Raw genomic sequence first — 15529 nt, forward strand, 5'->3', positions numbered from 1 at the left:
GGAGTTAAAGTGTTTAGCAACCGGGAGATCAGGTAGGTTTAGGTGGACTGAGCAGAGGTGTTCAGCGAAACGATCGCCGAGCCTGCGCTCCCAAAATCAATTCATAGTAAATTAATAGCATCTTAAATACCATTCATCAGTCAAACCTATAATGTAAAAACGTTTCCCGATGACGTGTAATGGAATAGCTTCAGGACAAGCAGAAAGAATGATTACATGTGTAGGAAGGAAGTGCAGATGCTGGTTTGCACCGAGGATAGGAACAAAATGCTGGAGCAACTCAGCGGGACGGGCAGCATCTGTGGAGAGAAGGAATGGGTGACGTTTCGGGTCGAGGCCCTTCTTCAGAATGATTACATGTTTGATACTCAACCTGCACTTTTCAATTATTTGATCTTATAGAAATGGCAAGGAAAATAGTGTGGTGCTAAGGCACTAACTAGCAACCAGGGTGTGAAGGAAGAATGAAAACAGTCAGATATTCAGTCATATTCCGAAATAAAGCCAACATTATTGGCAAGATCATGGAGAGCCATGCAGACACACAGATCGACATCCCAAACCCCCTCATGGGAGGTGAAATCGTTTCAATAGACAATAGACAATAGGTGCAGGAGCAGGCCATTCAGCCTTTCGAGCCAGCACCGCCATTCAATGTGATCATGGCCGATCATTCTCAATCAGTACCCCGTTCCTGCCTTCTCCCCATACCCACTGACTCCGCTATCATTAAGAGCTCGATCTAGCTCTCTCCTGAAAGCATTCAGAGAACTGGCCTCCACTGCCTTCTGAGGCAGAGAATTCCACAGATTTACAACTCTCTGACTGAAAGTACTTCCATCCAAGGTTAAAAGGGCCAGTGTTCGGGAATAGAAACTCTATAGATTTGCCCTTTCGTGAAGATCACGCAAAAATAAATCATCCACATTCTCCCCACTCCCTTCAACAATGGGCCATGTGACTCAATTCAGAGATCAAAGCCCAACCATGGCTGAATGTATGTATGCAATATATATTTAACCACAATCCTACATTTTTTCCACAAGACAGCCAGATATTCAGATGGCAAAAGATATTTGCTATCATATGAAGCGCACCACATGGTACAGGGGAACAAAATTCGTCCAATTGAGATAATAATGTCAATAGTCTTCCAGGTTTATCATAACTAGTCAAACTGCTTGCTTGCCCCCACCAATTCCTCAAAAGTTCAGGTTACACATGTGTTTCTTTCTCTGGTGGCTCAAAAGGACGATGTAAATCAAATCATACTGAAATTCAGGGCGAAGATTCAAAGTCCAATTGCATCAGATTTTAAACATTATCAAATGCTGGGTTGAAAAAAAAACCCCACAATTGTTAAAACACACTGTGTAAAATAATAAACTTCTGCCAAAAAAAAAGGGTGTGCCTTTTCACACAAACGTCAGTGTCTCTTCTCTTGTGAGTCTCTTGTCATTCGATTTATTTTAAAAAACAAACATCTCCCACACTCGACCAAGATTTCAAATTCTTAATCCGCAAATACTGTATGATGTTAAAACACACTGTGTAAAATAATAATCTTCTGCCCCCCCCAAAAAAGCTGTGCCTTTTAACACAGACGTCAGTGTCTTCTCACATTCGTTTTATTTTAAAACAAACATCTCCCACACTCAACCAAGATTTCAATTCTTAATCCGCAAGTACTGTATGAAAGAGACAAGAGCAACAGAGTGCTCGCCATAGCAACAGCTGCTACACATCTCTGGAGGTCTCTCTCTCTCTCCCTCCCTCCCTCCCACCCACCCCCACACAAATCTCCAGTGTCATTGACAGCCCTTCCTCGGTTCACCTTCGCTTTACTACTTTCTCGCCTGCGTTTTAAAGGAGGCATTTTCTAAATCCTTGGACGACCCCCATCCATTGTGGTGTTGCAACCATCTCCCCCCAAACCCCACCTCACCTCACCTCCCCCCTCCTCCGGCTCTTCTTCGCATTTAAAAGGGGAGGGGAGGGGAGGAGGGGGCTTCCTTTCTTTGCAGCCAGAGTGACCGGGGTTGTCATAGAGAAATAGAAAATAGGTGCAGGAGGAGGCCATTCGGCCCTTCGAGCCTGTACGCACCACCATTCAATATGATCATGGCTGATCATCCAACTCAGTAACTTGTACCTGCCTTCTCTCCATACCCCCTGATCCCTTTAGCCACAAGGGCCACATCTAACTCCCTCCCTCCCTCTCCCCGGCTGGAGGAGCCAGCCACCTGTTACAACCCCGAGGTGGTCCCGGCTACAGCAGACAGACCCAGACAGACAGACCCAGACAGACAGACCCAGACAGACAGACCCAGACAGACAGACCCAGACAGACAGACCCAGACAGACAGACCCAGACAGACAGACCCAGACAGACAGACCCAGACAGACAGACCCAGACAGACAGACCCAGACAGACAGACCCAGACAGACAGACCCAGACAGACAGACAGACCCAGACAGACAGACCCAGACAGACAGACCCAGACAGTCCCAGACAGACTCACATCTGCTGTATCTCCATTGTCTCCGCCTGTTGCCGAGTGCGCAAAGCGAACACGGCTCCCTGCACCATTCCAGTGTGTGGAAGCGAAAGCGGAGGCGATCGCTGCCCGACCCCGCTGCTCAGGAACGACCCCGACTGTCGTCCATTCTGCTCGGCGAGTTAACTCGACTGGTCTCCATTCCGCTCAAGAACGAGCTCGGTCGCTGTCCATTGTTCTCGGGGACGACCTCAATTGTCCTCCCTTCTACTCCATTGTCCTCCTTTCTACTCCATTGTCCTCCTTTCTACTCGATTGTCCCCCCTTCTACTCGAATGTCCCCCTTTCTACTCGATTGTCCCCCCTTCTACTCGAATGTCCCCCCTTCTACTCCATTGTCCTCTCTTCTACTCGATTGTCCTCCTACTCGATTGTCCCCCCTTCTACTCGATTGTCCCCCCTTCTACTCGATTGTCCCCCCTTCTACTCGATTGTCCCCCCTTCTACTCGATTGTCCCCCCTTCTACTCCATTGTCCTCTCTTCTACTCGATTGTCCTCCTACTCGACTGTCCTCCCTTCTATTCCATTGTCCCCCCTTCTACTCGACTGTCCTCCCTTCTACTCCATTGTCCTCCGTTCTGCTCAGGGACGAGCTGGATTGTTGTCCATTGTCAGCGCCCTCCCGTTGTCCACCCACCTGCCCTACACACGGTTGTCGCCGGCTCTCAGCTGCTGCTACTGCTGCTCGCTGCTCTCTGCTGCCGACTGCCAACCACTCTCACCGGCGACCCTCCCTCCCAAGGCAGCTCTCTCCAACGTGGAAGGCAAGAGGAGGGCGGCGCATCCTGCAAACAACCTCCTCCTCCTCCTCCTCCTCCTCCTAGTGCAAACGCCCCACAACCCTCCTCCTCCACCATCTCCGCCCAGACAGTTTCCCCGGTCACAACTTTTATTTCCTAATCTGCTCCTCGAAATCGAAAGTGATTTATTTCTTCATGCACACACACACACACTCACACACACTCACACACACACACACACACACACACACTCACACACACTCACAAACAAACACACTCACACACACTCACTCACAAACACACTCACACACACACACTCACTCACAAACACACACACACCCACACAAACACACACACACACCCACACACACACACAAACACACACACCCACACACAAACACACCCACCCACCCACAAACACACACACACACACCCACACAAACACACACCCACACACAAACACACCCACCCACCCACAAACACACACACACACACACACACACAAACACACACACACAACCACACACAAACACACCCACCCACCCACAAACACACACACACACACCCACACAAACACAAACAAACACACCCACATACAAACACACACAAACACACACACAAACACCCACCCACACACACACACAGGTAATGGGATAATATTCAGTAACTCCTTCTGCGTTGGCGGCTGAGGAAAGAAAAGCAATCGCGATCTGTAAAAGTAAATCTCTGCCTCTCGGGCATTTTTGGCACTCAGTGGCGAGCTGTGCCCAATATTTGAATCTGTGTGTACCTTACAACAAAGATGCAACACCGCATTCCCTGAAATACATGCACCGCAGTGATCGAGTGAGATCACCCAGTTTTCCACTCTGAGGATTTGCCTGTCCCTGTGTTCAACGTCTTTTCTCGTTACGTGTGCAATTTCATCAACTCAGTTGTTACTCCCAATGCTATTGACCCTGTTTCCGTAGCAACTATTTTTTTATTGATGCTATTGATAGCGGTGACTGCTTGCACTGATTTTGCGCGTTTAAACTAATATCTCATCCCTTTGTGTTCTACCGGAGCATCGTCATCCAACCACAGCCATATAAAGAGATATTAGAGCAGGTAGACAATATCTTGCTGGCTACGTAGATTTTATGATGTAGACTTGAAGAAAGACAGAGGAAGAAAGATAAGTGCACTGGAAAGTAAGCGTGCAGGTACAGCAGGCAGTGAAGAAAGCTAATGGCATGATGGCCTTCATAACGAGAGGATTTGAGTACAGGAGCAAAGAAGTCCTGCAGTTGTATAGGGCCTTGGTGAGACCACATCTGGAGTATCGTGTGCAGTTTTGGTCTCCTAATTTGAGGAAGGACGTCCTTGCTATTGAGGCAGTGCAGCGTAGGTTCACGAGGTTAATCCCTGGGATGGAGGGACTGTGAGATGAGGAAAGATTGGAAAGACTAGGCTTGTATTCACTGGAGTTTAGAAGGATGAGAGGGGATCTTATAGAGACGTATAAAATCATTAAAGGACTGGACAAGCTAGATGCAGGAAAAATGTTCTCAATGTTGGGGGAGCCCAAAACCAGGGGCCACACAGTCTAAGAATAAAGGGGAGGCCATTTAAAACTGAGGTGAGAAGAAACCTTTTAACCCAGAGAGTTGTGAATTTGTGGAATTCTTTGCCACAGAAGGCAAAGGATGCCAATCCACCGGATTAATTTAAAAGAGAGTTAGATAGAGCTCTAGGGGCTAGTGGAATCAAGGGATATGGGGAGAAGGCAGGCATGGGTTACTGATTGTGGATGATCAGCCATGATCACAATGAATGGTGGTGCTGGCTCGAAGGGCCAAATGGCCTCCTCCTGCACCTATTTTCTATGTTTCTATAAGGAGATGATGAGGGAATTCCAGAGTTAGGTGCCCTGACCGCCCTAAGGCAAAGATAGACACAACATGCTGAGTAACTCAGCGGGTCAGGCAGCATCACTGGAGAGAAGGAATGGGTGATGTTTCGGGTTGAGACCCTTCTTCAGGCATTGTCAACATTATCACATGCCGCCTAAGGTATGTGGAGTGAAATTAGACAATAGACAATAGGTGCAGGAGTAGGCCATTCGGCCCTTCGAGCCAGCACCACCATTCCTCATCTCCGTTCTAAATGGCCTACCCGTTATTCTTAAACTGTGGCCCATTGTTCTGGACTCCCCCAACATTGGGAACATGTTTCCTGCCTCTAACGTGTCCAACCCCTTAATACTCTTATATGTTTCGATAAGATCCCCTCTCATCCTTCTAAATTCCAATATATACAAGCCTAATTGCTCCAGTCTTTCAACATATGACAGTCCCGCCAATCCGGGAATTAACCTAGTAAACCTACGCTGCATGCCCTCAATAGCAAGAATATCCTTCCTCAAATTTAGAGACCAAAACTGCACACAGTACTCCAGGTGCGGTCTCACTGGGGCCCTGTACAACTGCAGAAGGACCTCTTTGCTCCTATGCTCAACGTTTCGGGTCGAGAGTGAAGAACGGTCTCAACCCAAAATGTCCCCTATTCTTTTTCTCCAGAGATGCTGTCTGACCCTCTGGGTTACTCCAGCTTTTTGTGTCTATCTTCAGTTGAAACCACCATCTGCAGTTCCTTTCTACACATTCCAACAATCTTGATTTTGTCTGCAAATTTACTGACCAACCCATCTGCAATGACGTCCAAGTCATTTATATACGTGTATCACAAACAGCGGAGGTCCCAGCACAGATCCTTGCAGAACTCCATTGGTCACAGACCTCCAGTCAGAATGATGCCCTTCCACCATAACAAGGGTTGCCAACTTTCTCACTCCCAAATAAGGGACAAAAGGTGAAGTCACTGCCCGCGCCCCACGTGACCTCATCCAGCCAGCGGCCACATGCTCCCACTCCACCAATGGCGGACGCTAGGGCCGGGAGGCGGGTTGCTATGCAACCTCCATTAGGCAGCGCCCGTGCCTCCAGGCCTACAGCGGCCCCCAGGCCTACAGTGTCCGGGCCTACAGCGCTCCGCGGGACAAGGGCGGTCCCATATGGACCAAACCAATTTAGCCCAATATACGGGATGTCCCGGCTAATACGGGACAGTTGGCAACCCTAACCACAACCTCTGTCTTTTATGAGTAAGTCAGTCCTGAATGCAAACGACCAAGTCACTGTGAATGCCATCATGCATCTTAATCTTCTGCAGTTCTGGAAAACTTTTTCAAATGTTCTACTAATATCATGACGACAACATCCTCAGCAATCACCTCAGTCACTTCTCAACATACTTGTTCCATTTAGTAAGACGTGGACTGTGTGCAAAGTCATGCTGACCGTCGCTATTTAGCCCATTCCCTTCCAAATGGAAGTAAATCCTAAACAGAAGAATCTCTCCAATAACTTCCCTACCACTGACGTGAGGTTCACCGGCCTAAAATTCCCTGGATTATTTTTACATTCCTTCTTAATCAACGGAACAACATTGGCTATTCTCCAATTCCCTGTGGCTAGAGAAAATGTTTTTTTTTATTACAGCAATCTGCAGTTTTGAATTGAAACATCAAGGTTGCAAGATATTCCAGGTATTAACAGCCTGGCCTCTCAATTTTTGCACTCGTGACCTGCAGGTTTCCCATCTTTCGGCATGTGTGGCTAACTAGTTTCTTGTGTAATTCTCCGTGACTTTCACATGACTGGGTCACAATAAAGAAGACACACTTGACAATGCCTGAACCTACCTGATCTCCCGGTTGCTAAACACTTTAATTCTCCTTCCCATTCCCACACAGACCTTTCTGCCCTAAGTCTCCTCCATTGTCAGAGTGAGATTAAACGCAAATTGGAGGAACAGTATCTCATTTTTCGCTTGGGCAGCTTACAGCCCAGTGGCATGAATTTTGATTTCTCCAAACTTCAAGTAACCCCGGCATTCCCTCTCTCTCTATCCTTCCCCCATCCAAGTTGCACCAGTTTCTCGTTTTCACCTAACAAACAGCTAACAATGACCTGTTTCCTTTATCATTGTAACTTTTTTGCATATCTTTCATTCATTGTTCTCTATCTCTCTACATCATCGTCTGTATCTCTCATTTCCCAGTAGTATAAGAAGATAACTGCAGATGCTGGTACAAATCGAAGGTATTTATTCACAAAATGCTGGAGTAACTCAGCAGGTCAGGCAACATCTCGGGAGAGAAGGAATGGGTGATGTTTCGGGTCGAGACCCCTCTTCAGACCCTTCTTCAGCCCCTCAGTCTGAAGAAGGGTCTCGACCCGAAACGTCACCCATTCCTTCTCTCCCGAGATGCTGCCTGACCTGCACACTAATCTATCTCTTAGTATCAGGAACATTTCAAAATTATAGTTCCTTCACTCGGTCTCTCAAATTCAATGTATTCGCTGATTGCTTTCTCTTTCTAGCATTGAAACATTCCGCATGATCATGAGTTCCACCGTTGAGGTCTTGGTTGGATTGCTCCTTGTCAGGGACCTCCCCCTCGACCTTACCGCCATGGGTGACCCTACCAGGAGCGTGACTCCAGACGGCATCGCTCTCAGGATCTCAGGACCACACAAGCTTCTCCACCGCGACAAGGTGACAATCCACGGAGAAGTGGCGCAAATTAAAGTTACTAGAAATTATAAAAATAAATTGCAAGACTATATATAAGAAAATAATTGGCAAAGTGAACATTAATCCTATAGAACGAATGTTGGAAAACAATGAAGCAACATTAGTTCTCACTTTAGAAAATACTAGACCAAGTGAACCCATTGGGCCCAAACCTGCATTAGTGCATCCTCCCCCCCTGACATTTCGAGACCCTTGTTCAGACTGAAAGTCGCGGGAAAGGAAAACGAGAGATATAGACGATGATGTAGAGAGATATAGAACAATGAATGAAAGATATGCAAAAAAAAGTAATGATGATAAAGGAAACACAATTTCCCCTGACTCTCAGTCTGAAGAAGGGTCCCGATCCGAAATGTCACCCGTTCCTTCGCTCCAGTCCCTCTGAGTTATTCCAATATTTGAATGTGTCTTTGTCGGTTGGCAAGATGAAGGAAGTGCCACAGCAAACAGTGTGAGGAGTCACAACGTTTTACAATTATAGAAATGACGAATGAATGCACCAAAAAGATGGTTACTAAATTTACTGATGACACATTGGTAGATAGGAAATTAGGTTGTGAAAGAAGTGGGCAGAGATAGAGTATGAAGTGGGAAAGTATGAAATTGTGGGTTTTGGCAAGAAAAATATAGTTTAGTTCAGTTTAGAGATACAGCGCGGAAACAGGCCCTTCGGCCCATCGGGTCTGCACCGACCAGCGATTCCTGCAGATTAACACTATCCTACACCCACTAGGGAAAATTTACAATTATACCAAGTATACAAACCTGAGCCAATTAACCTACAAACCTGTACTTCTTTGGAGTGTCGGAGGAAACCGAAGTTCTCGGAGAAAACCCACGCAGGTCACGGGGAGAACGTACAAACTCCGTACAGGCAGCACCCGTAGTTGGGATTGAACCCGGGTCTTCGGCGCTGTGAGCGCTGTCAGGCAGCAACTCTACCGCTGCGCCACCATGCCACCCATAGAAGAAGCATCTTATCTGAAAGATGACTGATAGCAGAGGCCTGACATGGATTTGGATTAGGCAACTTGGTGTGTGGTTCAAAAAAAGGCTCATATGCAGGTAGAGCGAATATAATTAGAGCAATTAACAGCATGTTAGTTTTAACAATGAACGGCAGTTGCTAGTTTACATAAATAGACACAAAGTGCGTGAGTAACAGAGCGTGTCAAGCAGCATCTCTGGAGAACGTGGACAGGCGATGTTTCAGGTGAGGAGCCTTCTTCAGACTGGAGCAGGGAATCGCAGATGCAGTTGCTCAGTCCTCATCAGCAAGTGTGTAGAGGACTGCACACCAAAGAAGACAATACATGTGTTCCCCAATCAGAAACCATGGACGAACCATAAGATCCACACTCAGGTGAAATCCAAGTGGCAGATGATACCACAGTGGTGGGCCTGATCGCGAATAATGATGATTCGGAATACCGGAGGGAGATATAGAATTTAATAACATGATTTCAGGATGACCACCTTTCTCTCTCAATGTCAGCAAGACGAAGGAGCTGGTTATTAACATCAGGGATCGTGGTTGATTCCATGCCCTAATCAGCCTTCAATGGAAATGGTTGTGAGCTTCAAGCTCCTTGACGTAAATATTACTAATGATCTAACATTATCCAACCACACTCAAGTGACATCCAAGGAAGAACACCAATGCTGAGGAAATTTGGCAGGTTTCCAACGATTCATACAAACTTCGACATACGTACCACGGACATACGTACACCACAGTTTGGTTTGGGAACTCATTTGCCCAAGACAACAAGATTTTTAAAGATTTAGTTTAGTTTAGTTGAGAGATAGGGTGCGGAAACAGGCCCTTCGGCCCACCGGGCCCGTGCCGACTAGCGATCCCCGCACATTTTTTCACTATCCTACACACACTCGGGACAATCTTTACATTTACCAAACCCATTAACCGACAAACCTGTGCGTCTTTGGGATGTGGGAGGAAACCGAAGATCTCGGAGAAAACCCACGCAGGTCACGGGGAGAACGTACAAACTCCGTATAGTCGGGATCGAACCCGGGTCTCCGGCGCTGCAAGCGCTGTATGGCAGCAACTCTACCGCTGCGCCAGCCGTGCCAATTGTAGACGTAGCCCATTCGATCTCACAATCCAAACTCTCCACTATTGACTGCCCCCCCCCCCCCCTACAATCTCCAGAACGATCATTAAGTATGCTCAGGGCCTGAGATGGAGGATTAGACTACAGGGCATTCAGGGCTAAAGATATATGGCAGGGAAGCGGATTGCTGGCAATGTTCAATTACGTCCTGTTTGGCTGGCAGACCAAAGGGCAGGGCAGGGCAGTGCAGAGTATTGTTGCTTCAATTACTTGTTTCATGGTGCATTTATTTTGCTGCAACTGTGAGCATTTCTTGAATTATATTGATTAGATTTCAGTTAGAAGTGTGAATTATTTACACTGAAACCATTTTCATTTAATAGAAGAAAAAGAATTCTTCGCAAGTACCATCATCTTATATAAACCATGTTGATTTAATGATAAAATATCATATCCTTTACAATTCAAAACGCTGAAAATGAATTACTATGGTAACCACTGGGAATTAAGCAGTTTTATCTTCATTGGCATTCTGTTCAGAACGTTATTTACATTTTTATTGGTTGACATTTCAGACTGATTGTTTCTTTCATCGGGAAATAATAATGGATGAATGAGCAAATGCTGTGAAGAAACATAGTTAAGAATGATGCAGGAAGAGATTCAAAAGGTTTAGCAGATTCAGCGGTAAATATGTCCATACTGTGTAGAACTAGGAATCAAAGCCATGTATAGGATGTTCTCCAGAATAAATAAAGGTAAGTCAGGGGAGATTTGGCAGGGAAGTGGATTTCCAGCAATGTTCTGATGGAATGGCGCATCAGGGATAAATTATACCAGTACTGTGTTCATACTCTGCCTTGAAGTCTTGGTTCAGTTCTGGATCAATCAGAAACCAAACATTCAAAAGCGAGAAGTGTGTAAGGAAGGTAACTGCGGATGCTGGTGTAAACCGAAGATAGACACAAAAAGCTGGAGTGGCTCAGCGGGACAGGCAAAGGAGTAGCTGGAGTAGCTCGGCGGGACTTGGAGGAAAAGAACAGGTGACGGTGTTTCAGGTCGAAACCCTTCTTCAGACTGAGAGTCGGGTGAAAGGGAGACGAGAGATATAGACGGTGATGTGGAGAGATGTCGAACAAAATAAATGAAAGACATGCGAAAAAAGTAACCACAATAAAGGAAACAAGGCCACTGTTAGCTGTGGGCTAGGTGAGAACGAGTACAGGCAATGAGACTCAACAAAACGACTTTCAAGCTGCTACGCCTTGGGCTGCGAAGGAATGGAGAGAGAGGGAATGCAGGGGTTACTTGACGTTAGAGAGGCCCATGGGTTGTCAGCTGCCCAAGCGAAATATGAGATGCTGTGAAATGAGACTGTAATGTCAGATTTTCAACTTTTCTAGTGTCCTCTTTTCCAGTTGCCATCAACACACAGGGAGAGTAGGAATGATCTTGCACAGACCCAATAGAACAGATCTTCCAGTCGTTATTTCCCATTTACTTGGTTGTTTATTGGGGTAGTTGTACAAACAGAGAGAAGAACGTACCAGGTTTTCCAAATTCTGCATGCAAGTTGCAGCTGGTTTCTCAGTCCCTGGTCTGGTGGGAACTGTAATATTCCCTCTCCCTGTGCCTCCCTGTCCTGTTATGGCGAGTCCGAAAACTTGTTGGTTGTAGAAGAAGTTTATTGCAGCCGCAATATTCGAATACAAAGTTAAACAACAAGGTAAAGGACAACCATCAAAAACTTATTGTCTTCTTCGAAGACTTCGCCGAACTGAACATATCGGGCGCCAAAAGCGCACATGACCACGCTGGCCAATCAGCGATGTCGCTCTCTGGACCAATCCCTACGGTCGCGCTCACACGTGACCTTGCTGGCCAATCTGAGGGTTCGACGACCCGGACCATTCTCTATGGTCGCTACATGACCCCCCCCAGAACCCGAGGTACGGAACCTAGCAGGGAGCCGGATTTCGCGACCATAACGAGTACGGATAGGGGCAGCCTGAACCACAGGAGCCGGGGGTTCCGGACTTGGAGGAACTGCCGGAACGGGGGGTCCTGGAGGAACTGCCGGAACGGGGGGTCCTGGACTGAGCGGAACTAACGGAGGTCGGCCTCTCCTAGGGGTTTGGCCGACCAGGACTGGTTGATCCGGATCCAAGTGTGCAGGTTTGAGCCGGGACACCGAGACGAGCTCACTCCTGCCGCACATGTCTAAGGTGAAGGTAGCCGTTCCCTTACGCAAAACCCGGAACGGCCCTTGATAGACCCTCTGCAACGGGGCACGATGGGAATCTTTTCGCAGAAACACAAACTCACAGTCCTTCAGGGAAGGCGGTTCATGTACCATGGGACACCCATGACGTGAAGTCGGGACTGGAGCCAGGGAACCCACCCGTGCCCGGAGAGATGCTAAGACTGATGGGACTGGAGGCAGCTGGTCTGAGGGGTCCGGAAACAAATCTCCGGGTACTCGAAGTGTCGAGCCATATACTAGCTCCGCGGACGACGCACCGAGATCTAGCTTAGGAGCAGTCCGGATGCCCAGAAGAACCCAGGGGAGTTGGTCTACCCAGTCCGGGCCTTCAAACCTTGCACTGAGGGACGCCTTAAGTTGACGGTGGAACCTTTCTACAAGTCCATTTGCCTGGGGGTGATATGCAGTAGTGGGCTGTAACTTGGAACCGTACAGTTCTGCGAGCGCGGCCCAGAGGGACGAAGTGAACTGCGGCCCCCTGTCAGTGGTAATAACTGCCGGGACCCCGAAACGAGCTACCCAATGGAGGGCCAAAGTCCTGGCACAAGACGCTGACGAAATATCAGACAATGGGAAAGCCTCTGGCCACCGGGTGAACTGATCCACCATCGTGAGGAGGTGGGTGTAGCCCCGGGAGGAAGGCAAAGGCCCGACTAAATCCACGTGGATGTGGAAAAAACAAACTGCTGGGACCTCGAACTCCTGTACGGGGGGCTGGACATGGCGCTGGACTTTAGCGGTCTGACAGGGAACGCAGGAACGCGCCCAACCCGCTACCTGTTTCCGTAGGCCATGCCAGACAAACCGAGCTGCTACCAAAGCAGAGGTGGAGTGGATGGACGGGTGCGCCAGCCCATGAATGGCATCAAAAACCCGGCGCTGAAGGGAGGGCGGTACTACCGGTCTGGGACGGGGAAGGGAAACATCACACCAGACTTTCGTGCCTTCCGACCCGCAGGCTACCTGAGCCAACTTCAATCCCGAAGTGGTGGACTGGTATGCCGAGGCGGTATCCGCTAGAAGCTGTGCCTCCGCAAGCTCCTGGGGATCCACCTCGCAGTCCACCGCCGAAATAGGGGAAACAGCAGGTCTAGACAGGGCGACAGCAACGGCATTAAGCTTACCCGCGACATGACGGATATCGGTGGTAAATTCGGAGATAGCAGTCAGGTGCCGCTGCTGGCGGGCCGACCATGGGTCAGACAATTTGAAAAATGCAAATGTTAATGGTTTGTGGTCCGTAAAGGCCACAAATGGGCGGTCCTCAAGGAAATACCTGAAATGACGAACAGCTAAATAGAGGGCCAGAAGCTCTCGGTCAAATGCGCTGTACTTCAGCTCAGCCGAATTTAGTTGCCGGCTGAAAAACGCCAAGGGCTGCTAACGGCCACCGACCTGCTGCTCCAAGACCCCGCCCACCGCCACGTCAGAGGCGTCAACCGTCAGGGCCGTGGGGGCGGAGGGGCTCGGGTGGACCAACATGGTGGCGTCTGCTAATGCTGCATTAGCTGCTGTAAAAGCCGACTCTGTGGCCGGGGACCATATCAACTCTACCGGTTTTCCCGCAAGGCACTGGAAGAGCGGGCGCATGACCCGCGCTGCTGCCGGAACGAACCTATGGTAGAAGTTAACCATGCCTACAAACTCCTGTAGTCCTTTTACTGTGGTGGGCCTGGGAAATGCCCGGATAGCCTCCACCTTCTCGGGCAAAGGGGAGGCGCCGGCAGGGGTAATTCTGTGCCCTAAAAAATCAAGAGAAGGGAGGCCGAATTGACACTTGGAGGGTTGGATAATGAGCCCGTGGTCTTGGAGCCGCTGGAACACCGTCCGCAAGTGGACCTGGTGTTCCTGCACTGAGGGGCTGGCGACCAGGATGTCGTCTAAATAAATAAACAAAAAGGGTAAACCCCGACCCACACGGTCCATCAGTCGTTGGAAAGCCTGTGCCGCGTTCTTTAAACCGAAAGGCATACGCAACCATTCAAACAACCCGAACGGAGTAATCGTGGCAGTTTTCTGTATGTCCTCCGGACGCACCGGAATCTGGTGGTATCCTCGCACCAAATCGATTTTGGAGAACACCACCGCTCCTTCCAGCCCAGACGAATAGTCCTGTAGGTGCGGTATGGGGTAGCGATCAGCCGTGGTGACAGCATTGAGACGCCGATAATCGCCACATGGTCTCCACCCCCCAGATGCCTTGGAGACCATATGCAACGGCGAGGCCCACGGGCTGTCGGACTGACGGACAATGCCCATTTCCTCCATCTTCCTAAATTCCGCCCGTGCCACCACCAGTTTGTCTGGCGGTAGTCTCCTGGCCCGAGCGAAAACGGGAGGGCCCTCGGATGTGATGGACCACGCCGTGCTTGGCCGAAGGCGTGTCAAAACGTTGAATGAGCAGCTCTGGAAACTCCGCCAGGATCTCAGCATACGAGTCAGGGGATGCGACGACGGCCTGGACAGTAGGGCTGGGCGGGGAGGCGATTGTCGGAGCGACGGGCTCCTCGCTGGCGGAGGGTCGGAGGTCGTTACCGCGGACATCAGGGACCAGTGAAAAAGCCCAGAGAAAATCTGCGCCTAGGATCGCTTGTCTGACGTCTGCTATGATGAATGGCCATTCGTACGTGCGGAGGCCTAACACAAGGGACATCTTCCGTATACCGAAAGTGCGAATGGGGCTGCCATTAACCGCGATGAGGGTGGGACCTGTCTTACCCGTTCTGGTTTAGAGGTCGGTCGGCGGCACTATACTGACGATGGCTCCCGTGTCTACCAAAAATTCTGTGTCCGTGAATCGATCGTGGACGTAGAGGCGTCGGTTCTGGCCAATCGCAACTGCCCCTATGTACGATCGGCCGAGGCATTTCCCGCGAAGGTACAAGGTGAGCGGCAGTTGCGGGATTCTCTACCCCATCGTAGGTGATAATAGCACCAGCCGCGCTTGTGCGGATCTTTTTGGCGGGCTTTCGGAGAACTGGCGGGAGACACGGCGCCATCTTGATGTCGCTGTGGCGTGGCCACCGATGTCGAGACCTTGTTGATCGAACCGCTTGCCTTGTTTTTAGCCGCTATGAGCGCGTCCGCTTTCGCTGCATATGCTTCGGGGTCCTTAAAAGAACAATCCGTGAGCAGCAGTCGGACATCCTCAGGAAGCTTCTCTCGGAATGCCTGTTCGAACATAAGGCAATCCGTATCCTCACCGGCTAGCATCATCATTTCGGCTATGAGAACAGACGGCCGTCGATCTC

The 15529-nt window shown here is 49.1% G+C and overlaps 1 protein-coding gene across 2 annotated transcripts in view; it reads right to left on the bottom strand.

Moving 5' to 3' along the window:
- The window catches only part of LOC144597571 (kelch-like protein 2), a 125335-nt gene extending 121970 nt beyond the window's left edge, over positions 1 to 3365 (bottom strand). The window contains exon 1 of one of the 2 annotated variants that reach the window (XM_078407069.1): positions 3197 to 3365. Coding sequence is in view for 1 of the 2 variants with exons in the window: in XM_078407061.1 (XP_078263187.1) it covers positions 2523 to 2590 (68 nt within the window). In the remaining variant the exon portion in view is untranslated. Of the gene's footprint in view, positions 1 to 2522; positions 2902 to 3196 lie in introns of those variants that run through there. The other variant, XM_078407061.1, reaches the window with a different exon arrangement.
- Between the last annotated feature and the right edge of the window lie 12164 nt (positions 3366 to 15529).

Source organism: Rhinoraja longicauda, chromosome 1 (genome assembly GCF_053455715.1).
Source record: "Rhinoraja longicauda isolate Sanriku21f chromosome 1, sRhiLon1.1, whole genome shotgun sequence".
Lineage (NCBI taxonomy): Eukaryota > Metazoa > Chordata > Chondrichthyes > Rajiformes > Arhynchobatidae > Rhinoraja > Rhinoraja longicauda.